This window comes from Oncorhynchus gorbuscha, linkage group LG03 (assembly GCF_021184085.1).
Source record: "Oncorhynchus gorbuscha isolate QuinsamMale2020 ecotype Even-year linkage group LG03, OgorEven_v1.0, whole genome shotgun sequence".
NCBI classification, from domain to species: Eukaryota; Metazoa; Chordata; class Actinopteri; order Salmoniformes; family Salmonidae; genus Oncorhynchus; species Oncorhynchus gorbuscha.
The window spans coordinates 24,012,470-24,039,737 of NC_060175.1; the positions used below are offsets into that span (position 1 = coordinate 24,012,470).

At 39.9% G+C, this 27,268-nt stretch overlaps 1 protein-coding gene across 1 annotated transcript in view; it reads left to right on the plus strand.

Annotated features, from left to right (window-relative positions):
- Window positions 1–16,032, plus strand: part of LOC124019062 — a 38,138-nt gene extending 22,106 nt beyond the window's left edge. Inside the window, exons 6-10 of the mRNA XM_046334420.1 lie at window positions 10,280–11,191; window positions 11,484–11,674; window positions 11,836–11,882; window positions 13,435–13,497; window positions 14,138–16,032. Coding sequence (XP_046190376.1) covers window positions 10,280–11,191; window positions 11,484–11,674; window positions 11,836–11,882; window positions 13,435–13,489 — 1,205 coding nt within the window. The 3' untranslated portion in view covers window positions 13,490–13,497; window positions 14,138–16,032. The remainder of the gene's footprint in view (window positions 1–10,279; window positions 11,192–11,483; window positions 11,675–11,835; window positions 11,883–13,434; window positions 13,498–14,137) is intronic.
- Window positions 16,033–27,268: the final 11,236 nt, after the last annotated feature.

Here is a 27,268-nt window from a genome sequence, read left to right on the forward strand (position 1 = left end):
AGAACATGAAAGCAATCCTGAAAAAGTACTGGCATATTCTGCAATCAGACAAAACAAATTGCACACCTCTTCAAGGAGCCCCCACTGGTGGTCTATAAGCTGGGGTCGCAATATTGGGGTTAACTTGGTGAGATCTGACCTGCCTCCTGAGCCCACTCCTAGACTCTTGATACCTATTCCAAATGGGAACTACAAATGTTGATCATGCGCACAGTGCAATAGCACTATAAAAACATCCTTCTTCAGACACCCACATACAGTTCGAAAACTCCATGTTAGGGGTAACATCTCATGCAAGACAAAGGGAGTAATCTCTCTCATATCCTTTACATGTGGGAAAGCCTACATGGGACAAACGAAAAAACAATTAAAACAACGCCATAGCTGAACACCGCAGCTCAATTAGGTGTAAGAATACGGACTATCCACTTACAGCTCACTTTCTTGAAGCTAATATTAAGTTCTAATTTTCAGAGTAAATAACTCACAGACATTAGAGAAGCTTAACCAAGTGTAATTCTTCCCTAAGTGTTGATACAGCTGCATTCAGACAAACATTTGACAAAAGTACGGATATTTAACCCTTTCTCCTAGTCGAAGTCTCATTCTCCACAACTGATCAGCCAATGCATCCCCGTTGCTAGACAGAACCTTAGTGATATCTGTTCTTCCTCACTTCATCTGACCTGACCTCTACCCCAAAGTGCTCACTCCTCCCCAACTCAAGGCTGTCATGGTTATTGATACCAGACTATCTCTTCTCCTCCCAGCGGATCCCTGATGACTAACAAAAACATATCCTGACATAATGTAAACATTATACATTACCCTCTCTCCCTCAGTGACATTGTTAGTTTCTAAGATCTCCACCCATCTCCCCTACACATCCCAAAGCCATCAGGCTCCTACAGATAACCATTAACTTCTGGTGTAAAAACAATTCTCTATCATCCCTGATACTATAGTATTACTTCTGATCTATCATGTCATTAGTATAGAAATGTTCAAATCAAATTTAATTTGTCACGTGCGCCGAATACAACAGGTGTAGACCTTACAGTGAAATGCTTACTTACAGGCTTTAAGCAACTGTAACGGCATTCAGAGGTGGAAGAAGTATCGGACCAAAGTGCAACGTGGTAAGTGTACATGATGATTTATTCAAAACGAACTGAACACTGAAATACAAAACAATAAACGATGTAAACAAAACAAAACAAAACAAAACAAAAACCGAAACAAAAACCGAAACAGTACCGTGTGGCCCAAACACTCACACAGAAACAAACACCCACAAACCAAAAGTGAAACCCAGGCTACCTAAGTATGATTCTCAGTCAGAGACAACTAACGACACCTGCCTCTGATTGAGACCCATACTAGGCCGAACACAAAAACCAACATAGAAAAACAAACATAGACTGCCCACCCCAACTCATGCCCTGACCATACTAAAACAAAGAATAAAATAACAGAACTATGGTCAGAACGTGACACCAACAGTGCGATGTATAAAAAAGGCTATTAGGTGAACAATAGTTACGTAAATAAAATAAAAAAAGGCACCGGTTAGTCAGGCTGACTGAGGTAGTATGTACATGTAGGTATGGTTAAAGTGACTATTGATAAACAGAGAGTAGCAGTAGCGTAAAAGAGGGTTTGGTGGGTGGTGGGTGGCGGGACACAATGCAGATAGTTCGGGTAGCCAATGTGCAGGGGCACTGGTCAGTCGGTCTAATTGAGGTAGTATGTACATGAATGTATAATTAATGTGACTATGCATATATGATAAACAGAGAGTAGCAGCAACGTAAAAGAAGGGTTGGTTGGGAGGGGGCACAATGTTCAGGAGTCTTATGGCTTGGGGGTAAAATCTGTTGAGAAGCCTTTTTGTCCTAGACTTGGTACTCCAGTACCACTTGCCATGTGGTGGTAGAGAGAATCATCAAGGACTGGGTAGGCTGGGGTCTTTGACAATTTTTAGGGCCTTCCTCTGAAACCGCCTGGTGTAGAGGTCCTGGATGGCAGGCAGTTTAGCCCCAGTGATGTACTGGGCCATACACACTACCCTCTGTAGTGCCTTGCGGTTGGAGGCCAAGCAGTTGCCATACCAGGCAGTGATGCAACCAGTCAGGATGCTCTCAATGTTGCAGCTGTAGAACCTTTTGAGGATCTGAGGACCCATGCAAAATCTTTTCAGTTTCCTGAGGGGGAATAGGCTTTGTCGTGCCATCTTCACAACTGTCTTGGTGTGTTTGCACCATTCTAGTTTGTTGGTGATATAGACACCAAGGAACTTGAAGCTCTCAACCTGCTCCACTACAGCCCCATCGATGAGAATGGAGTACAGGAGGGGACTGTGCACGCACCCCTGAGGGGCTCCAGTGTTGAGGATCAGCGTTGCAGATGTGTTGCTACCTACCCTCACCACCTGGGGTCGGCCCGTCAGGAAGTCCAGGATCTAGCTTCAGAGGGAGGTGTTTAGTTCCAGGATCCTTAGCTTAGTGATGAGCTTTGAGGGTACTATGGTGTTGAACGCTGAGCTGTAGTCAATGAACAGCATTCTCACGTAGGTGTTCCTTTTGTCCAGCTGGGAAAGGGCAGTGTGGAGTGCAATGGAGATTGCACCATCTGTGGATCTGTTTGGGCGGTATGCAAATTGTAGTGTGTCTAGGGTTTCTGGGATAATGGTGTTGATGTGAGGCATTACCAGCATTTGAAAGCACTTCATGGCTACGGACGTGAGTGCTACGGGTCTGTAGTCATTAAGCAGGTTGCAATTGTGTTCTTAGGCACATGGACAATGATGGTCTGCTTGTAACATGGTGGTATTACAGACTCAATCAGGGACATGTTGAAAATGTCAGTGAAGACACCGGCCAGTTGGTCAGCATATGCCCAGAGCGCACGTCCTGGTAATCCGTCTGGCCCCGCAGCCTTGTAAATGTTGACCTGTTTAAATGTCTTACTCACTTCGGCTACGGAGAGCGTGATCCCACAGTCGTCCGGACCAGCTGAAGCTCTCATGCATGATGCCTCAGTGTTGCTTGCCCCGAAGCGAGCATAGAAGTTATTTAGCTCATCAGCTTGTGTGACTGGGCAGCTCATGGCTGTGGTTCCCTTTGTAGTCTGTAATAGTTTGCAAGCCCTGCCACATAAAATGAGCATCGGAGTCTGTGTAGTACGATTCAATCTTAACCCTGTATTGACGCTTTGCCTGTTTGATGGTTCGTCAGAGGGCATAGCAGGATTTCTTATAAGCTTCCGGGGTAGAGTCCCGCACCTTGAAAGCGGCAGCTTTTCCCTTTAGCTCAGTGCGAATGTTTCCTGTAATCTATGGCTTCTGGTTGGGGTATGTACGCACAGTCACTATGGGGACGACGTCCTCGATGCACTTATTGATAAAGCCAGTGACTGGTGTGGTGTACTCCTCAATGCCATCGGAGGAATCCCGGAACATGTTCCAGTCTGTGATAGCAAAACAGTCCTGTAGTTTAGCAATGTTCAAAGTTTACCCAAAATCCAACACTAACCATCCCATCTCCTCCCTCAAATGTAGAGGCATTGAGCATGTTGCTCTACCAAGGAGAGGAGGTAACATGGAGATCCTACTACTACAGAGGGAGGTTACTGGATATCCTATTTAAAAACTTTGACCCCTAGTGGTCTGAATATTGACATTGATCTCAGGCCCTTCTTATGACCAATTATATATTCTGTGAACAGGGCTTGTAAATGAATGTATTCTTTCTACATCTTATCAGAGTGCACCTACTATGTTCCCACTGTTGATGATGCTTATTATTATTATGGTTTAACCAAACTATTACATGTAACAATATTTTAAATGAAATCAAAAATATTGAAATATATAGGTAAAATGAAATGAAATAATGTATGTTGATGCTAATGTTATGCTAATGTTAATGGCATAATATATCCAATATGCTGTGGGCTATTGTCTTTTAACAGTTTAGCGCAATTCATTCTGATCAACCTAGCAATTACGACACACCCCTCACTTTTGTCATTGGTTGCACTAATTGCACTGTTTGTCTACATAACCTGGTTCAAGCATTCATGGCATTACCCTGAAGAAGCACAGTGATGCCGAAACATTGGTGTTTTTTACCCGGTAAATTACTGGGAGGTTATACATTCGGAGTGTGCGACTCTTTGTTTTATAATTTACAGTTTATTCACCGTCAGTCAGTACCTTTACACTAAATAATTGTCTCTGGGTGTGTGCCAGCTCATGCTTTTTATTAGACATATCAGTTTGCAAACAATGTAATAAATACAATTAAAATTGAGTTAATATAGCCACCTACAAACATTGTCTCTTTTTGTCTTTTTTAAGTTAGGCAGCTCCAAAATGAAGCTGTTTCAGCCTAACTCCGTGCTTTCTGTGGTGGTGGGGCAGCCAGCGGAAAAATACAGATCGTAGGGGTTGGTAACGTTCTCTAGTTGCCCTGTGATTCGTCACTGCAAAATCTACAGGAAGAGCAAAACAATTCAAGTCCCTTGGGTGCTGATCCAAGAAGGCTCAAGGTCATTGGCCACAGATAAAATGGTGTCAAATCACATTATATCTATCGTAGCTTTGATTGGCCTGATCATGTCAACATCATACTTTCAAAATCTTAGCTAGCAAGCTAGACAAGCAGTCATCTCCATGAATCAAGTCGACAATTTACTGGCAAATCCTTTTCAATCCTTGTCATATGAAGAGACATTATAGATAAAATGTATCTGTGCTCATCGGCCGCTGGACATAAACATTACACAACAAGTCGGAAATCGCAAATTCAACAGTGAGTGGTTTGGAAGCAATCACTGGCTAACTGCAAGCGTTGCAAAGCAATTAATAGCCTGCTATTCAGTGGAGTGGTCCAAGTCTTGGTTTAAGGGTCTCTTTTCCAAGCTTTAAAGGAAAAACATTCACAATCAACTCCATGGGCCAGAAAAGGTTGAGTACATTGGCCATTCTGTCAACCCAGCATGACTCCTACTGTTTTCAAAACATCTGGTAACTCAGAACTGTGGTCCTTCTGTAGCTCAGTTGGTAGAGCATGGCGCTTGTAACGCCAGGGTAGTGGGTTTGATCCCCGGGACCATCCATATGTAGAATATATGCACACATGACTGTAAGTCGCTTTGGATAAAAGCGTCTGCTAAATGGCATATATTATTATTATTATATTATTATATATTATTAACTGGGAAATCTCAGAGTTCAGTGAGATCAAGACAACTTGGAAAAAAACAACTGGGAAAATGCGTTTTGAACGGTCAAAGAACTCAAAATTCCAAGTCGGGAACTCGGGCCTCTTTCTAAAGCTCTGACATGAAGATCACTGATGTCACGATTCAACCTTGTTTTTTTCTTCTTGGAGTTCCGAGTTGTCTTGAATGCACCATCAATCCAGAGAATGGCAGACTTTGATGACAAAGTTTGATGACAAAATTTGCCCACAAGAAGGACCACCTCGCCACCTTCCTGTTCATGGTGAGACCAACATTTTCATAGGGAGATATGTATATTGTAGCAAAGAAAGTAATACTAAGTGTATGTTGTCATAACGTGGCCCTCTTTGGGTACAGCCAGCACCACCCCCCTCTCTGCACCATCCCCCTCTCTCTCTCACCAGCTCTCTCTCTTCCCCCTATACCCAGGCTTTGTTAGGCAGGTCATAATTCCTAGAGGAGTTCTTTCCTCATGGCCAGAGTAGAGTAAGGTTCACAGGAGAACAACGGAACCTCTTCCACATCACAGAACTTGAGAACTGAGCAATTTCCATGTTTTGGAGAAGGTGTACACGGTTGGGGAAGAATCCAGCTATGAACTGGTCCGTGTTGTACAATTTTCTGAAACTCTTGAGAGACAATACAGCCACATTACCATAACTCTGTTTATACAAGAGTCTCAGTTGTGAGGCTTGCATCTAATTTTGTATAAAATTAATGAGTAAAGATGAAACTATTTGTGAAATTATGTAATGTGATTTTAAACAGTTTAATGAAGGAAACTCCAATTCACTTTCAATTATAACTAAATCATTGGCCCGCCCCATGAACACAGACATTGATCTGACATCATGGGACAGCCCCTTTCTACTGTTATGAATATAACCCCCACAGGGAGGAATTCTCTTCAGACCGACTTACCTCGATTAAACTAAGGTTGTAATGCTTGTTGAAACTCTGAGACTATCGATACCAACAGAATAAGAGCAAATCATTGATACTAATTACTAGTCTGTAGCTAGGAATTCTATACCATTGAATGCGAAGGCCGACAACCGCCGAAACATCTATTCTATAACAACATTACTGAATGTTACTCTGAACTATCCATTCTAAACACGAAAGAGAGAGAGAGAGAGGGCGGACAAACTCTCCAACAGAAAGACGAACGATCCCAACAGAGAACACGACGACACACTGAGCATGAATATGTATATTGATTGCAATTATTCCCGAATTAGTGAGCGTTCATGTGCAAACGTTTAGCATTTCAATGAATATGATCATCAAGTGTGTAGTGACTAATTTGTGTAATTCCCGCCTTTCTCAGTCTACACCCACTTCTCTTTTGTCCACAAATCCTTAATACCGGTTTAGCCCACTAGGACACATCCCCTATCATTTCCTTGTAACCATATCTACTTTGTTTGTTTGTATGTGCATTTCTGTGATCATTTAGTTAGTTAATAAATAAATGATAGAGACAATTAATGTATGAAGGATTCATAGTAAAGCCTGGATTTGTGCAGATAACCAACAATTTACGACGTTTGGAATGAGACTAATGTGAGGTAAAGAATAATTAATTAATTAGAAGACTAATTGATCAGATATTAAAATATCTGAAAGTTATATTAGGAAAATGATAACCTATTTTCCTCGGTGCCAAGACATTCTAGTTAATTACATTTACCTGAGTAGTTAGTCACGTAATAATAATTACAGAGAATTGATTTGATGAACTAACAGTCTTCAGTTTAATGATACCAAAGACACAACAATGTTGTGTAGTAAGCTGTTAGTAGCCCATGTGCCTCACCCTAATAAATTGGTCGCTTTCCCTCTCGTAACTCAGCCTACTGTTATGAGCTGGTGGTGCACATAGCCTGGAATAGAGAAATGTCATCATCGAATATTGTAAAAGCTTTCATTGTCTGTTTATATGCCCCGTTTATTTATCCTAGGGTTCTGGCTTGGTGTACAGGGAAATTACTGTAAGAACGGCCCATGTTCTGAGCTCTGTCGCTGTACATTTGAAAAGTGCTGAACAAATAGTTTTATTTACTACGTCTGTCTTGGCTTGCTCATTAATTTCTTAATGAAAATCCGGGATTGCCTCTTATCAGCTCATCGTTCCCATATGCTATAGTCTGTACATGTCAATTGTCAGTAGAAACAACACTTGTTTAAACAAGTCAGCCATATCAACTATGTTTTTTTAAAAGGCAGTAAATGAGGCTGAATGAACTGTTCGCTGCCAGACAAGGCTCCGCTGACAGCCAGGTGGAGCAGTGGTAAGCATTCACGACATGGTGCTGAAAAGAAAGCTCTGCTGTTGGGACAGCTTTATGTAGGCTCTAACAGTTTATGGACACCGTTTGTCACTGTTATAGTGCAATTATTTACTGTTGTGTAGTGGCATAGTTGGCATGCGTCTTAATACATTTTTTAAGGTATTCCCCTCGAAGATTTACATGCTGAAATCGACACTGACAACAAACGAGCTACATTTTTTTATATTTGGAGTTATTACGTACTTTTTAGGGGGTCGTAGCTCATTATGCGCATCTGCAAGCATAGCAGCAAAGGCTGAACAAATATTATTTATCTCTTTTTTTGTTTTAGTATGTTTACAAAATGCTATATACAGCATCCTATGTACATCAGTGGATATTATGAAGGCCATATCTTTTCTAATAAAACAATGGCCAGTTTGGGTCGCAGGTGTACACAGTTTCTTTTGTTAAAACAAACATAATAGCGTATGTCAGAACTGCAACTGTGTTGTTTAGGGTGTCTGTAGGTTACCATCCAGTTGACCACAGATTGTCATGCAAATATTCTCAAATCTGCTTAAGAAAAATATGTGCATTTTCCCATCAGTGTTTTGTGTCCATCAAATGAACTTGTTGTGGATACAAGTCTGTGCTTAAGTAAATATGTAGTGAACATACAAATACCTTCTGCAGTTCAATTCAATTGTAACGAACACAACATTCAAGTTAAATGGGTTTCCATCTCATTTTCAAATCTAGGCCTACTGATGGTTTTGTCACAAAAAATGTTGTATGGGTACAGTATAGTGAATGAACCCACTCTTGTACTGTGTGCTCTAGCCAATAGCTCAGAGATACGGTGTTGGTATAGCCTACACAATGAGATTATTATGGACAAAACTGTGTGATTATTTTTACCTGTCAAATGGCAGCCAAGCGTCAATCATAATGTCACCAGAATTAGGCCCTCAATATTTATTGAAAGGAGCATCAAGCTCATCAACGTGCACTTTCACCACCCTGTGAAGTTCATCATAACTTATTTAATCTGTGGATTGCATGCTTTCCCATGACGTTGTGACATTTTTCATCCGACATGTACTTTACTTTGAGGAAGCAGGAATTCTATTTAGGATGAACAAGTGTATGTGGCAGGGTAGCCTAGTGGTTAGAGCTTTGGTCTCGTAACCGGAAGGTTGCAAGTTCAAACCCCTGAGCTGACAATCTGTCATTCTGCCCCTGACCAGGCAGTTAACCCACTGTTCCTAGGCTGTCATTGAAAATAAGAATTTGTTCTTAACTGACTTGCCTGGTTAAATAAAGCTAAAATATATTTTTTTAAATGCTTACAGGAGACTTTTGAAGTAGCCGAATCAGATTAAAATATTGTGACTCTCTGTGTTTATGCCACATATAAAAGCCAAAACATTTAAAAAGTTAAATGACACACATTTAGGCTGTATTGAAGTGTTTGGTTCTAGGTGTGTGAGCCGTTCCGATTGGAGAGGAGGCAGAGTGTACACTAAGATTTCGGGGAGCATATGTAGCCACGGCAGGTAGCTTAGTGGTTGGAGTGTTGGGCCAGTAACCAAAAGACTGCTGGATCGAATCCCTGAGTTGACAAGGTAAAAATCTGTCATTCTGCCCCTGGGTGCCAAAGACATGGATGTTGATTAAGGCAGCCCCCGCACCTCTCTGATTCAGAGGGGTTGGGTTAAATGAGGAAGACACATTTCAGTTGAAGGAATTCAGTTGTACAACTGACTAGGTATCCCCTTTTCCCTATTATAGGATGACTTGGGAGAATGATGATCTGCAACAGACACCCCATCTCATTATCAGAAGTAGAAATACAGCCAGACTGGCCTGCTACTGTGCCTTTCTAGACTGTATAAATTGTGGAGAGTAGACTCACAACCAATCCAAATGGAATTAAACATTCAAATCACACAGCTTCTGCGCTGTTATTCAAATTATGATTTCACTGCCGCCTAGAGTAGACTTTGGTACTCATTTGAAAACAATATTGCAATTATTCATTGCGTTGTGGTGTTGTAGGCTAGTCTAGGGACGATAATTGTATTGTCCCTAAACAAGATACGTATATAGGGGAGCTTTTTGAGCTGCGTGTCTCATGTCTTCACTGTTCATACGCAGTGATGCACCTGGCCTCTCCGCTGCCTATCAGCTATTCCTTTTTGTTCATGTGGATTCATATAGAAAATATATGCAGATTTGAAGTCTTTTATGTGTGGTATGATTGCTAGTTAGCCTATTTCAGATCTGGACAAACAATCCACCTACCACTATTGTCGCTATGAATGGTGGATAGAGAGCAGGATAGACAGTTCGATTGGTTGACTACATTGACCTGTGGTATGTTAATAGTTAGTGTGTTGAAAAGCATAGGTCAAAAGGGAGTACCAAACACCTTGATATAGGGGAGGAGCATGCAAGCAGATGGGGACATGTAATAATAATAATAATATATAATATATAATAATAATAAATAATATAATATAATATATGCCATTTAGCAGACGCTTTTATCCAAAGCGACTTACAGTCATGTGTGCATACATTCTACGTATGGGTGGTCCCGGGGATCGAACCCACTACCTTGGCGTTACAAGCGCCATGCTCTACCAACTGAGCTACAGAACCCCACAGAACCCCACCATGTGGCTGGATGGAAGAAATGATGTAGTAAAACCTGTAAACCAAACCCCTTACATCTTCCTCTCATCTGCCCCTAGCTGAACCTGAACCGGAACACCAGTGTGCATGTCCAACAGTGGGTCCAGTGGCCCCTGATGTCTCCCTGGTCTCTCACGGTGTATGGAGCAGTCCCCCACAGCCCACCCTCTCCCAACCCACCACAGCCATGCAACCCAGGCCTCCTCACCCACCCTTGGGTACCCACAGCGCTGACCCTGGGGTGTTCCTAGGGAGTCCTGGTACCGTAGGACCCCCCTCCCTTAGGGAGCTGCAGGTGACTGTCCATGATGGACATTCACTTGGAGAAGGCAGAGAGGGGGAGTTACACTGGGACTCTCGTCCACCTCCACCCACTGGAACTGAGTCAGACTCTGCACTCTATAAAACAGGCTCTAACCCCCCTTCTGCTACAGACCACCCTTTAGTGTCTTCCCCTCCCAGCCTGGTTCTCCTGGAGACTGTTGGCTCCAAGGACAAGGCTTTTTACTACCCCCAGACTGAAAGGGCGATGGAGGCTTCTGCAGACAAACCAGCAGGGAGAGGAGCAGCAGGTTCACCCCACAATCTCTTTGTTGTCCCTAGGGTCAAGCTGGTCACACCTGTCCCTTTCTTGTACAAGGTGATGGGCATCACCCTCAGTAGTGATGAGAGCACTGCCTATGTGTTGGCCAAGAGGTCACTGGACGCCAGGAACTATGGAATATTCCAGGATGGAGTTTCAACAGAGACCCTTCAACTACAGGACACTACAAAAACATACCCAAGCACAGAGAGATATTCACATGACTGGAACCATCCGATTGGGAGCACTACGACTGAAGCATCTCCACATTTGAAGATGACAGAGGAGGAGCCAGACAAACTACACACCACTACAAACGTCCTGGGCCAAATCAGGAAGACTGAGTCAAAACATACTAGGACATACTATGAGGAAGTCTTGAGCACAGGTAAATACTGTAGCATAGCACCCTGTTTGAACTACTTTATGTGTCCTCCTCCTGATTCAAAATACACACATTCACTTGCATAGAGATTTGGCTGTTTTCTCTGGTATGTACCTGATATTTACCTGATACTTTAAAGAAAGTATTCGTAAGTATGTGGTACTACCAAATTATGCATGTTTTAATAAATGTTAAGGAAACAATAAAGTAATGCATGTTGCTGTGTAATACCATTTCACCATGTAGAATAATCTTAAATACCATGCCATTTAAATACCATGCCATCATCCTTCAGATATCCTGTCAGAGAAGACAGATGTGGATGACACTCCTATTTCAGAAAGGCCCAGTGAAGGCTCAGGGAAGAAATTCCAGAATGGGAAAACTGGTCATTACGATTCCAGCACCTACTACCAGACAGCCTTTATCATTGGAGCCATGTGTGGTGGATTTCTCCTCATCACAACACTATTCAGTGAGAAGAAGGTAAGAGGGAACACACACTGAACAAACAATTGTAGTGCCCAACTAAGCTGTCAGAGACAACTAGTTTACATCTGCCTCCACATGTGCGGATTAACCCTGCTAACCAATCCCACTCTAATTCCTACATAGAAGTCTAATTTAATATTTTTTTCATTTCTCAGAGACTCAGAGCCCTTCTCCACAGTGCCAACATAATTGAAAACCAGAGGTAAAAAATGATATTTAATATGATCCTTAAATGTCATGGTGGTAAAAACAGAAAACTGAAAAGATAGTGTCGTCCTTTGAAGGCTTTTTACATTAATCAGGGCGGCACTATTGCTAGGCAACAACCACAACACAAACATTCAGACATGGCGATGGTGCAGTCAACAGTCACAGAAATCGTCAGGCAATGAACTTATGGTTTTGGCTCAAGATGATCATCTGCAATTTATACTCAACTCCAACTCAGTGTCATATTGATTTTTACTCAAACGTTCTCTGGAAATCAAAATCTATAAATAAGCTAACGTTTATTGGTACGTTCAGTCCTAGTGATGTGATGTCTTTCCACATGTTCAGATGAATTCATTCATTTAAATACATTTATTGTTGATTAATTTATTAATATAAAACTGCAGCAACTGTCTGTTCTGTTTTAACTTAAGTAGCCTATATTTAGACAATGATCACATGCTACCTCACCCTCACAATACCATTGACTAGTCTTCACTAAAACCTAACCCATTGTGTTGTGTTACAGCCTGAATTCAAAATGGATTAAATGGATTTGTTTTCTCACCCATCTACTCACAATACCCCATAAAGACAAAGTGAACACGTTGGGAAAATGAAATACAGAAATATCTCATTTACATAAGGAGTCAATACAGTTAGAATCCCCTTACAGCTGTGAGTCTTTCTGGTTCAGTCTTTAAGAGCTTTGCACACCTGGATTGTACAATATTTGCACAATATTCTTGAAAAAATTCTTCAAGCTCTGTCAAGTTGGTTGTTTCAAGTGTTCCCATGGATTTTCAAGCTGATCTAGATCACTCAGGAACAGTCCATATATTCACTGTCTGCTTCTTTTGTTGTTAACCCATCTACCAGTACTGAAGGTGCCCGTCTTTATGAGGCATTGGAAAACATCCCTGGTCTTTGTGGTTGAATCTGTGATTAAAATCCCCTGCTCGATGGGGGACCTTACAGTTCATTGTATGTGTGGGGTACAGAGATGAGGTAGTCATTGAAAAATCATGTTAAACATGATTATTAATCACAGAGTCCATGCAACTTATTATGTGACTTGGTAAGCACATTTTTACTACTGAACTTATTTAGGCTTGCCATAATAAAGGAGTTGTAAAGGGGGGGCTACCTAAGTATGATTCCCAATCAGAGACAACAATAGACAGCTGTCCCTGATTGAGAACCATACCTGACCAAGCACAAAGAAATAGAAAACATAGAAACATGAACATAGAATGCCCACCCAAATCACAGCCTGACCAAACCAAAAATAGAGACATAAAAAGCTCTCTACGGCCAGGGTGTGACAGGGGTTTCATACTTATAGACTCTTGACATTTTAGCTTTTTATTTTTTATTAATTTGTAAAAGACATCATTTCACTTTGACATTATGGGGTATTTTGTGTAGACCAGTGACACAAAATCTCAATTGAATCCATTTAAATTCAGGCTGTAACACAACAAAATGTGGAAAAAGTAAAGGGGTGTGAATACTATTTGAAGGGACTGTAACATGTTCCACAGGGCATGCCGCAACATTAAGGACATTGAGCTGCAGTATTATAAAGCCAAGGATTGAGAGATCTGGTAAGAGCCACTAACATTCCTTTCCACGTCTTCAGCAAGAATGAACGCTAAATTATTTATTGAGTCTTTAGAAAACATCCTTCATTCCTATCCAAGCACTTCAGATGGCCAGGGTTTGTTTTCGCTTTGAGCATTTCTCAAATGGTATGTTCTTTACAATGTCCCACATGTGGAATTGGCTGGGACTAATGCACCCCTACTGAGATATGAGGGAAACAGTTCTCTCCCTCTCTTTCTCTCTCTCACTCTCTCTCTCTCCCTCTCTCTCTCTCTTTCTCTCTCTCTCTCTCTCTCTCTCTCTCTCTCTCTCTCTCTCTCTCTCTCTCTCTCTCTCTCTCTCTCTCTCTCTCTCTCTCTCTCTCTCTCTCTCTCTCTCAGTATATCATTCACGAATGACTAAGTTAGTCTCTCTCTCTCTCTCTCTCTCTCTCTCTCTCTCTCTCTCTCTCTCTCTCTCTCTCTCTCTCTCTCTCTCTCTCTCCCTCTCTCAGTATATCATTCACACAATGACTAAGAAGTTAGTCCCTCTCTCTCTCCCTCTCTCTCTCTCTCTCTCTCTCTCTCTCTCTCTCCCTCTCTCAGTATATCATTCACACAATGACTAAATTATAAGTTAGTCTCTCTCTCTCTCTCTCTCTAGGATTGATTTCAACTGCCAGTAAGAGACCAATAACCACCTAATTTGTCGAATAAGTGGAAGACATGGACAATTGGCTGAACTATTTTACTCGTGTCACTTTTGTATATAAATATCTAAGAATATCTAAAGTAATCTATTTTTATACAAATTAAGTTTATTATTGCTTGAAATATTGCTGGATTTTTTTATACAGAGAATCTTATGGTTTCAAAGTTTTACAATATTGGCCTGCTTCTATTCTTTTTTTGTTTAAAAGGTTTGAGCGAATTTGTCGCTCATAGACTATTTGGACGGTGTCATGTACATCAGAAATAGAGTGGACCAATCAAACCTCCAAGGACTCTTCGTCACGGCAGGGGTTAGCGACTTCACCTAACTCGGATGCTTTTTTCAAAGTCCTGCCATCAAACATCTCCAAGCGTGACTGATAGATCCTCACAGTGAAATGCACAGTTCAAGAGGGGAAGAACCTCATGTTTTATTACATCAGCATCTGTGTTTGGATGTGTCTCCTAAGTCAAAATCAAAGTTAAGAAAGTCTGTGTGACTGAAGTACTCCCATGACATTGTTGAATGGAGTTGGGTTCTTGAGCCAAAGTAAAACCAGGTGCCATTACCTCAAGCGGACAGAGGGATGTATCTTTGGGGATAAATAAATTCAATAGAAAAAAATACAACGTTTTTAGTGAACTCCATAAATGCAATGATGCATCATACTGGATTAATTTGCATTTTAACATTACTCTGTTTTGTCCCTTTCTAATTATGACAATGACTTAAACCTGTTTCTCATGCCATGTTGTGCTGATACCAATGAGAATGTATGACAATCTCCAGGAGTTTGTAAACCTATTAGAGCGCTCCATTCCCATACAGTGAATCATATCCATATACAAATGATTGTGTTATAGTCATGTGGTGTGAGAGTTTTTGTAAATCACAAAAGTTGAACATGTTGTTGGTCCTTTGTCCCTTTCAATTGCTTAATTGGGAAGCAAGAGAATGCAATTGAAGTGCTGCTAATTGATGACTGTGCCTAGTACCTTCAACAAGCACTACACAATTAAATAGAAACTGCAATTCCATTTTCAGTTTGTTACCTAAATTATGAAATGTTTCAATATGACTTGTGCCCTGTAATAAGTGTAAATGAACATCTTGACAGTGCTAACCCATATGAGTCACCCTTGGATTATGCTGTATTTCGGATCAATTGTGTTGATTCAATGCAATGTATTAGATCATGTTAAGCCCCAGGATCATTTATGTATTACTTTAATACTGTATACAATAATAATAATAATAATAATAATAATACAAATAATAATGAAGATTGACATGGAACTGTTAAATATTTAGACTCTTATGCACAATTGCAGTAAATAGAAGTTGAGGTGTTGTCTGTTCATAATGGTCTTTGCTTAGGCCACGATTCAATCCAAAAAGGTGTTAGAGTCATGTTATAGTGCGTTTGACGTGAAGGTCATATCCGATTGAGCTGACATCTGCAGCGTTTACCGCCAATACAATCTCAGCAAAAGTGGGGACATTGTCTTAAAATCTGCATTGTCTTTAGATTTACGAACTTAATTTGATCACCCTGCTGTAGAATAATTTATAACATGTGGTGTTTTGATGTTTAAAAAGGTTTCTGAAGTTTGTCATTTCCACTTTGAAATGTCAGACTTGATTTTCCCTTAAAAATGTATCAACCCCTACAAAAATGTCCATACATATTAATCCACATTATAATTTACATGTCCTGTTGCTGTAGCAAACTAGCTCATATTAAGATCCTATATCTGTACATGTGTGAACGGCTTGAAGCCTTAGTGTCTAAATGCAGAAAGAACAATATATTAAAGGAATCCTCAATAAAATTGGACTGGAATGAATCCCTGGTTTTGCCTGTTATTGTGATGATTCTGTTCAGTCTGTTATTGCTTTGATGTCTTGGATCGTATGAAAATGTCACCAAGGTATAAGATGACTTCAGTAAAAAAAATATAAAAAAGCAAATACATCAAGTACCCTTTTTGGAGCAGACGTTGGCTGAAACAGATTTGTATTTAGGGATTTGTGTTTGAAAATCGTCTTTTCATTGTATTTGAGTATTTTCAAATAAACAAGCCAATACAACGACTTCTTCAAAAAGCATTTCATCCAACACATACTTGAAACCAAATATTCTACCAGATTCGTGACACAAAGATCATTGTGATTCAGACTCCTCTTTTACATAATAATCGATGGTTTCACTATAACAGTATTTGACTTCACATCACATTAAATTGACCATGATATTGCCCTGGGGTATGTTTCACTGGTGTTATTTGGCAATGAGGATGCCAGTTTGTGTCAGTTTGAGGTGTTTGGTGCAGAGTGACAGCAGAGAATTAAGATGGCGTCACACTGCCCTTGTAGCTGATGTACAGAAGAGCCAAATAATCTCTCCAAATCTGACAGGGTAGGACCTACTGTACACAGCAGTTCTCTCTGCGATCAGCCCCTAAAACGCTCCAACACTCCTAAAACACCCCTGACTAATCCCTTACCAACCCAACCACCACAAACAGAGGAACTTGACTTAAAGGGGCAGTGTCGTCAAAATGTTTTACTGATATTTCCACTCTATGTGGTTGAAATAACACTCTGAAATAATAACAATTATGATAATGCACTTTTTTTGTGAGCGCTGTCTGGAAAAAAATGCCTGGAATTACAGCCTGTTCAGGTGGGATGGAGTTTTTGGCCCAGATCATGACATCCTGAACTGATCTGATTGGAAAAATCATAATTTATTTGCATACTTTGAAGGGGTAAGCAGGGTGGACTCTTGAGTCTAGACGATCCTATCCGCCAACCAGGGCTGTGGATGTAAATATGTATCAATACGCCCACTCTATCAAGTTTCAAGGTAAGACCCAGGTGCAGACAAAGTTGATTAAATCGAACACAGGCAGTCAAAGGTACAAGATGGCAGGCAGGTTCAGAGTCAGCTTAAGATGAGGTCGGTAATCTAGAGTAGCGGGGCAAAGGTACAGGATGGCAGACAGGCTCAGGGCGGGCAGAGCTCAGTAATCCAGAGTAATCCAGAGTAGTGGGGCAAAGGTACGGGACGATAGGCAGACTCAGGGTCAGGGCAGGCAGAAAAGTCCAAACCGGGAAAACAGGCACTATTCTGTACTCATTATCGCATGCCAATTTTGGGCCAATTGTGGCTTGCGATACAGTGGCTTGCGAAAGTATTCACACCCTTGGCATTTTTCCTATTGTCAACCTGGAATTAAAATATATTTGTGGGGGGTTTGTATCATTTGATTTACACAACATGCCTACTACCACTTTGATGATGCAAAATATTTTTTATTGTGAAACAAATAAGAAATAAGACCAAAAAACAGAAACTTGAGTGTGCATAACTATGTAAGTCTCTATAAGCTTGGTACATCTAGCCACTGGGAATTTTGCCCATTCTTCCAGGCAAAACGGCTCCAGCTCCTTCAAATTGGATGGGTAAGCGTTGTTTGCTAGCTGCTAACAAGCTATTTTGGTTAAGTCAAAGATGTATGGTAAGCTAGGGGCTTATGAAAATTAGCTAGATAACCAATGACTGTAGTTAAGTGTACAATGCATGTTACATTTCTTACAAGTAAAAAGAAAACCAGCATAGGCTATCTTAACAACATTATTTTAGTTTAAATCAAATCAAATGTTATTTGTCACATACACATGGTTAGCAGATGTTAATGTGAGTGTAGCAAAATGCTTGTGTTTCTAGTTCCGACCATGCAGTAATATCTAACAAGTAATCTAACCTAACAATTTCACAACAACTACCTTATACACACAAGTGTAAAGGAATTAATAAGAATATGTACATAAAAATATATGAATGAGCGATGGCCGAACGGCATAGGCAAGATGCAGTAGATGGTATAGAGTACAGTATATACTGTACTTGGTTTTTGTTTTTGTTTTAAATGGCTTGGTTTTTGTTTTACATGCACTGTCAACTGTGGGACCTTATATAGACGGGTGTGTGCCTTTCCAAATCATGTCGAATCATTTTAATTTAACACAGGTGGACTCCAAACAAGTTGTAGAAATATCTCAAGGATGGTCAATGGAGTTTAATTTTGAGTCTCATAGCAAAGGGTCTGAATACCTATGAAAATAAGTTGTTTCAGTTTGTGTTTTTTTAAATGTGCAAAAATGTAAAATATTAAAATAAAAAATAAACTGTTTTTGCTTTGTCATTATGGGGTATTTTGTGTAGATTTATGAGGATTTTTAAAATCCATTTTAGAATAAGGCTGTAATGTAACAAAATGTGGAAAAAAGGAACGGGTCTGAATATGGTTGAATCATCAGCCTACATGGATACAGTTAACTACCAGTGGCAGGTCATTGGTAAAAATAGAAAGGAGTAGAGGACCTAGAGAGCTGCCCTGCGGTACATCACACTTTACATGTTTGGCATTAGAGAAGCGTCCATTAAAGTCAACCCTTTGAGTAATATTTTATTTTGCCCAAATGTGACTCATTTCAGGAAACAAGGTGTCTGTCGCACGTTACACCTTCACAGGAGAGCCATTTGAAAGTAAACTTTTTTTTAAATCTAAATGCTTTTTTGACAGAAATGCCTTCTGGAACATGTGAACTTTCATGTGCCTTAATAACAAACTTGTATGCAATCTGTCAATACGAATAAAGAGGTTAAATTATGAGCCCAGTTGGTTTACCCACATAAAAAGACAGGAAATTTCCTTCTAGCCATGATTGGCTGAGATAATGGATGGGCTGGACATGCAGAGAGATGAGTTTGGATTGGTTTGCCATGTAGAACCCTTCTGTCTATAAAATGAACTGGTCAGTATGTGTATGTAATCCTTACTAGCGCAGCCTTTTGAAATATATCACGTAGTAGGACTGTAAAGGTATTGCCTTCCACTTTCTGTAGGACAGAGTTTTGAAATCAGTGGAATGCACAGTGGAATTAGAGTATGATAGTTAAGGAGATGGAGAAATTTCTGGGGTTTAATTCAAAATATGCAGACAGAGTCGAAAAGAGAAAACACAGAAGGCTGTTGTATAAATTACATCAACAAACTAAGCAACCATGGCATCCATGACAGAGAGGGAGAAGCGTCCACCCATGTATATGGCTAAGATAGTCTAGCTTGCAACATTTTCAGATATGTTTCTAATTTTGTCAGAAAGTTGTTTTAATTTCAAGGTAAAGAGTACTGTTAGCTAGTCATCTAATGTTAGCTGGCTGGCTTGCTAGCTAACATTACATGTATTATCTGTGTAATAATATTATTTGTGTCTCAGAACCATTTGCATTTCTAGTTATAGCCTAATGTTAGCTAGCTATGAAACATTGAACCAGGTTGGTTGGTAAGCTACCTGCAGATTCATGCAGGATAGTAACGTGCTGGGTAGTAACATTATGAGTTAGGATTATGGGTCCTTGTTTAGCTAACTAGCTATGCAAGGACCCATTTCAATAGAATGTTCATGATGTCACTATGATATAAAACAGCCTAACCAGATCTGCTAGAGCGAGTAAAATGGTCAGAGTGAGCTGTTCCCTCATTTGTGTCTGGAAGTAGCTAGCCAACCAGCTAGCCAGTTAGCTTGGGTGCTTGACTGCTGATGCTTGACTGCTGTTGTTAATGTAGGTCAGAATGCTCGGATTAACCCTACTCCTCGGCCAGAGCAGTCCAGTGTGTGGTCTGGACATTCCGAGAGCGAAACGCTCTGAATTTACAAACGGACAATTTGACAACGCTCTGAATTTATGAACGCCCAGAGCGGACTCGGAGCACACTCTGGCATTCCAGATTGAATTCACGAACAGAGATAAGTGAGATATTCAATTATTTCATTATCGCATAGTGACAGTAATTTCTATCACTATTGGAAGTCTAAGAAACCTCCAAACGCAGTGGTGTGTAATCATGGATGCCAAAACATGGACAAAGAATAACATCTAAATATATAACGCATCTTTTGTTTCTCTGTGTTTCATCATTTTCCTTCAATTCACAAAAAGCTGAATGTATCTCACTGGAGAAAACATTAGAGCGAACGAAACAGCACCCCTCTTTTCCAGTATATGTAGCCCATCTATCTGATGCTGTCTGGTAAAAAAAGCATGACATTCTTGCCGTCCATAGCACTTAATGATAAATATTGTTTACAATAATAGCCAATCAGCTTTGAGCTAAACTGAGGGAACTCAACTGTGAATGGTCCTGGCACACAACAAAAGTGTCAAGAGAAGCCAGTTTGGATTTGGCTTTACACCAATCACATGAAATCAGAACGTCATTTATAGAAAAAAACTTGAATTGTTGCATCTTGTTATGTCGTTGTCCTCCAGCGGCTAGCTAAAATTGTCCCTTTCCTACATACACACACACCAATTGATTAAGGGACTGCTGAATGCATATTATATCTTAAGGGACTGCCGTATTATATCTATCTCAGATAAGCTACTGTACTCAGGAAAGGGCTAAAAATGTTCCCCATTAATGTATGTAGCCTTAGAAATAAGGTTCAAGAAATCAATAACTTGCTAACATCAAATAATATTCATAAATTAGCCATTTTAATGAGACTCACTTAGATTATTTATATGATGATTCAGCAGTAACAATACAAGGATATACCATATGTAGAAGAGACAGAAATGCTTATGGGTGAGGTGTTGCAGTAAATATTCAGTCATATCCCTGTAATGCTTAGAGAAGATCTCATGTCAAGTGTAATTTATGTGTTGTGGTTGCAGGTTCACTTGACACGTCTAAAGCCTTTTCTTTCGGGGTGTTGCTATAGGCCACCAAGTGCTAACAGTCAGTATCTAAATAATATGTGTGAAATGCTTGATAGTGTATGTGATGTAAACAGAGATGTCTACTTTCTTGGGGACCTGAATATTGACTGGTTTTCATTAATCTGTCTGCTCAAGAGGAAGCTTCTCACTGTAACCAGTGTCTGTAATCTGGTTTAGGTTACTAATCAACCTACCAGGGTGTTTAAAAACACTACAGGAACAAGATCATCCACATGTTAATACTGTAGAACTTTGTTCTAAAGCTGTATCTGTAGCCATTGGATGCAGTGGCTATATCCAGGAAAGTCAAAATTCCAAAAGCTGGTCCAAGATGTGTGTATAAGAGATCATACAAAAGATTTTGCCATGACTCTTATGTGGATGATGTTAAAAAGTGTTGGTCTGATGTGATTAATAAGGAGCATCCTGATGCTGCACTTTCTAATTTATGAAATTGCTTCTTCAAATTATTGATAAACATGCACCTGTTAAGAAACTGACTGTTAGAACTGTTAAGGCCCAATGTGGTGGCAGGGTAGCCTAGTGGTTAGAGCCTTGGACTAGTAACTGGAAGTTTGCAAGTTCAAACCCCTGAGCTGAGAAGGTACAAATCTGTTGTTCAGTTAATCCACTTTTCCTATGTCATTGAAAATAAGAATTTGTTATTAACTGACTTGCCTAGTTAAATAACTTTTTTTTTAAATGGATTGATGAGGAATTGAAAAACTGTATGGTGGAAAGAGTTGGGGAAAAAGGAGTGGCTAATAAGTCTGGCTGCACGTCTGACTGGCTGACTTACTGCAAATTGAGAAATTATGTGACTAAACTCAACAGAAGAATAATTTAAAGAACGATGAAAAAAAAACTTTCTAGACAAGTTCAACTCCTTCTTTCATTGAATCAGATGGCTTATTCATCACAAAACCATTTGATGTTGCCAATTATTTGAATGATTACTTCATTTTAACAAAGTGGGCAAACTTAGATAGGTGTCACGAACGTCGTAAGTGTCACGCCTTGGTCATAGTGTTTTGTGTTTTCATTATATATTTGGTCAGGCCAGGGTGTGACATGGGTTTATATGTTGTGTTTCGTATTGGGGTTTTGTAGGCATGGTGATTGCTGTTGAGTAGGGGTGTAGCATAGGCTTGGCTGCCCGAGGCAGTTCTCAATAAGAGTCAGGTGATTCTCATTGTCTCTGATTGGGAACCATATTTAGGTAGCCGGGGTTTCACTGTGTATTTCGTGGGTGATTTTCCTGTCTCTGTGTTGTCGTTCACTAGACAGGCTGTATAGGTTTTCACGTTCCGTTTGTTGTTTTTGTATTTATATTAGTTATTTCATGTATCGACTATTTCTTCATTAAAGATCATGAGTAACCACCACGCTGCATTTCGGTATTTCGACAAACGAACGCCGTTACAGTAAGAACTGGAAATATACTCGGACCAACGTGCAGCGTGATCTGGGTTCCACATCTTTTATTAGAAATAAGTGAACCACACAACAAAACAATAAATACTAAACGAAACGTGACAACAATGGAGTGCTAACATGCAACTAACTACACATAAACAACATCCCACAAACACGTGGACACAATGCTACTTAAATATGATCCCCAATTAGAGACAACGATTACCAGCTGCCTCTAAATGGGAATCATACCAGTAACCATACCAAAAAAACTGGAACCCCACATAGAAATAATAAACTAGACTAACCCCTAGTCACACCTTGACCTACTCTACCATAGAAAATAAGGGCTCTCTATGGTCAGGACATGACAACAGGAAATGCCAACAACGAACAGTGAGATATTCATGCATAGAAAAATAAATAATGAAAGAAAAGCATTGCAAGTTTGAATTTTGTAAAGTTTGTGTGGGAGAGGTGGAAAAATTGTTGTTATCGATCAATAATGACAAACCTCCGAGCATTGACAGCTTAGATGGAAAGCTACTGAGGATGGTAGCTGACTGTAGCCACTCCTATCTGTCATATCTTTAATCTGAGCCTAGAGAAAAGTCTTTGTCCCTTGACCTGGAGGGAAGCCAAAGTAATTCCCCTACCCAAAAGTGGTAAAGTGGCCTTTACTGTTTCTAACAGCAGACCTATAAGCTTGCTGCCAGCTCTTAGCAAACTGTTGGAAAAAATAGTGTTTGACCAAATACAATGCTATTTCTTTGTAAACAAATTAACAATGGACTTTCAGCATGCTTATATAGAAGGGCACTCAATATGTACTGCACTGACGCAAATGACTGATGATTGGTTGAAAGAAATTGATAATAAGACGATTGTGGGAGCTGTACTGCTAGATTTCATTGCAGCCTTTGATACACTGACAATGACCTGTTGTTGAAAAAATGTATGTGTTATGGCTTTTCAACCTCTGACATATTGTGGATTCAGAGCAATCTATCTAATATAACTCAATTTATTTAATTTAATGGAATCTTCTCTAATGTCAAACATGTAAAGTGTGGTGTACCGCGGTGCAGCTCTCTAGGCCCTCTACTGTTTTCTATTTTTACCAATGACATTTGTCCATGTATGCTGTGTCCAAGTATGCTGATGATTCAACCATATATGCAACCACAGCTAATGAAGTCAATGAAACTCTTATAAAAGAGTTGCAGTCTGTTTTGGAATGGGTGGCCAGTAATAAACTGGTCCTGAACATCTCTAAAACTAAGAGCATTGTAAGTTGTACAAATCATTCCCTAAGTTCTAGACATATGCTGAATCTGGTAATACATGGCGTGGCTGTTGAATAAGTTGAGGAGTCTAAATGATTTGGCGTTGCCTTAGATTGTAAACTGTCAGGAGCAAAACATATAGATTCAATCATTGTTCGCATAGTAAACTTACACACAGCTCTGACACACACAGACATGCCACCATGGGTCTTTTCGCAATCCCCAAGTCCAGAATAAATGCCAGAAAGCGTACAGTATGATATATAGAGCCTTTATTGCATGGAACTTCGTTCCATCTCATATTGCTCAAATAAACAGCAAACCTGGTTTCAAAAAACAGATAAAGCAACACCTCACAGCAGAACACCTCTCCACTATTTGATCCAGATAGGTTGTGTGTAGGTATTGATATGTAGGCTATGTGTGCCTTTAAAAAATATATGTATATATGTAATTCTGTTCTTGTCTATTAATGTTCTGTATTATGTCATGTTTCATGTTTTGCGTGGACCCTACAAGAAAAGTAACTGCTGCTTTTGCAACAGCTAATGGAGATCCTAATAAAATACCAAATACCAAATTAGCCATGGATGGTGTAAGGGAATTTGACTTTTACATTATTATCTGTACTGGCCAATGATTTTAACGGTGATTGTGATCCAACCATAAATTAATATATTTCGCCCCTGGCCTGAGAGGATGGAAGTTCAATACGTAGATGTTGTATTGTAGCATCATTGCCCATGAAAGGAAGTTAGGCTAGCAAGCAAGCATTTTAGCCAGGTAGCCTAGGACAACGAAAACTCAAAGCTTGTACTGTATGATAGGATCATAGTCCATTTTGGATATCATTGGAATTTCTCTGCAAGCAGGGTGATTCAACATATTTTTTTCTACTTGCGGCCATGCATGCACACACACACACACACACACACACACACACACACACACACACACACACACACACACACACACACACACACACACACACACACACACACACACACACACACACACACACACACACACACACACACACACACACACACACACACACACACACACACAGAAATTAGCACCATGGAGAGCCACGTCAGATTTAGCTTACATTGATTGAACTACATTTCTTTGGTATCTTTTAGTTGTCACTGTACTAAACTAAGCATAGGTGATTTGATGATGTTGAAATGTTGAAGTTGAAATGGTGCTGGAATAGTGGAGGAAGCTCCTTACAGTAACTCGCTGTGGTTCTAAATCAACGATTTGCTTGACCATGCTGTAGATCATGTTAGTTACATGCAAAATGCTTTGTGGACTTCACTGGACAGATGTTCCTCTCCAGAGTTGTCATGAAGCAAAGGTGTGGTTGAATTTATTCTACCACTGTATCTTCTTATTGTCTCAGCCTTAGGCCTATATATCATGGTGCAAGGCATATGAACTAACAGGTTAAAAAGCAATCAACGCAATCACAATTATCACAACATAAGTGTTGTAATATTGCTTTTTTTCCCTGGCTTGGCTTCCCCAGTGATTTGACCCACGCACTGTCTTTGCCAGAACATCAGACACACAGATAAGAATCCCTCGAGTATGTTTCTGAGTTGAATAATATTAATCAATAAACAGTAATGACATAATGTAGTGGAGAGAAGTATTGAATATCTTTGAGGACCACAGTGGGTTTACTTACACGTTGTCCAAACAGCAAACTACTCAATAGTTACATAAATTACTGATGTCATCTGTGCACATAACATTTGAGTAGATGGAACATTTAAAGGCACGATATTCAGCTTCGCAAGCGACCCGACCAAATTCACATTGAAATTAAGGATGCATGATAGATCGGTGAGCATGTCGGAATCGGACGATATTAGCTAAAAACGCCCACTATTGTGACTAATCCTTATTGTGGCTAGTTTAACATAGATGGGTCCTACCACCATTAATCCAATAAGAACTGTCTTATAAATTAGGGTTATTTTAGATGATGATACCTACTATATAGTTAGCTAGCTAACTATAGCTACTGAAACAGATTATATTGTTTTGTTATGTTTTTAGGGAAGAACATTGTTTGCATCCATGAGCTTGCTAGCTTTTTTTATGACAGCACTGTAGGTGTGCAAGACAACTTTACCAGCATCATAGCATACATATTGATGAATTGTTGTGACATATGAAATGTGAGTGATAGTGTAATCAATGTGTAATATTAACTATGTAAAAAATGTATGAAAGCGTTAAATTATTATGTGAAGTCATATTCAGGTCCTGATTGGTCAACAAGCTTATTTGACACGTCAAATAGTGTTATTTGACACGTTAAATAGTTTTAAACAGTGTATTTTTTTGACACACAAAGACCCGAACGGCATTCCATAGCAAAGACCCAAACAGTGTTCCATAGAAATCCTGGTTGAGAATGAAACGACTAAACAAATGAACAACGAAACAGCACATCATGTAAGTGAAAGAAATAGGTTTTGATTACGTTTTACTGTTAATGGGGACATACGTAAATGCCAACAAAATAACCTTTTGGTCAGTGTGTGTGTGTGTGTGTGTGTGTGTGTGTGTGTGTGTGTGTGTGTGTGTGTGTGTGTGTGTGTGTGTGTGTGTGTGTGTGTGTGTGTGTGTGTGTGTGTGTGTGTGTGTGTGTGTGTGTGTGTGTGTGTGTGTGTGTGTGTGTGTAACCTTAATTTAACTAGGCAAGTCTGTTAAGAACAAATTCTTATTTGCAATGACGGCCTACCCCGGCCAAAGCCGGACGACGCTGGGCCAACTGGGCGTCACCCTATGGGACTCCCATTCACGGCCGGATGTGATACAGCCTGGATTCAAACCAGGGACTGTAGTGTCGCATCTTGTGTTGAGATGCAGTGCCTTAGAGCTGCTGCGTCCATGTGTGTGTGTTAACTATTTAACTGTACTAGAATGCTTCAAAAGCAGCATAAATGTTAAATATCGGTTATCGGTATCAGAAGGAACATTTTGGATATCGGTATTGGCCAAAATGTCATATCGGTGCATCACTAATTGAAATGTCATTGGATCTGTAATTCTCATTGAACGCAAGTCTGACAAGCAGTTGATTCATTTTATTCATTCTACTATTTCTATGCTTCTTCTTGTTAAGCTTCATTTTTGCATCTTTTTACTTTCAATTTTGTACACCAGCTTCAAACAGCTGAACATTCTACATTTTTGGTTTTTGAATTAGATGATACAATGAATCTCTACATTTCTTGTTTTGTCACATAAACTGAAATAAATCAAACAGTTTATCATTTTTATCCAGGTTTATACCGGAGCGATTTCTACACACTGCACATTTACAACCATACTTTTGGTACAAGGTGACAACATACTGACAGACAGTGTCTGGTAGCTTCCCTCTTTAGGCTCATTCGATCTTATTTCTGGGTTTGAACACCACAGTGGAATAGTTCACAGCGTCATCATTATCATTGTCATCATTGTCCTCCCCATCCTTCCCATCCTCCATGTCCTCCCCGTCCTCCATATCATCTCCTTTGTCTGTCTCACCCCCTCTCTTTCTTCTGTTGGGCTACATATCCT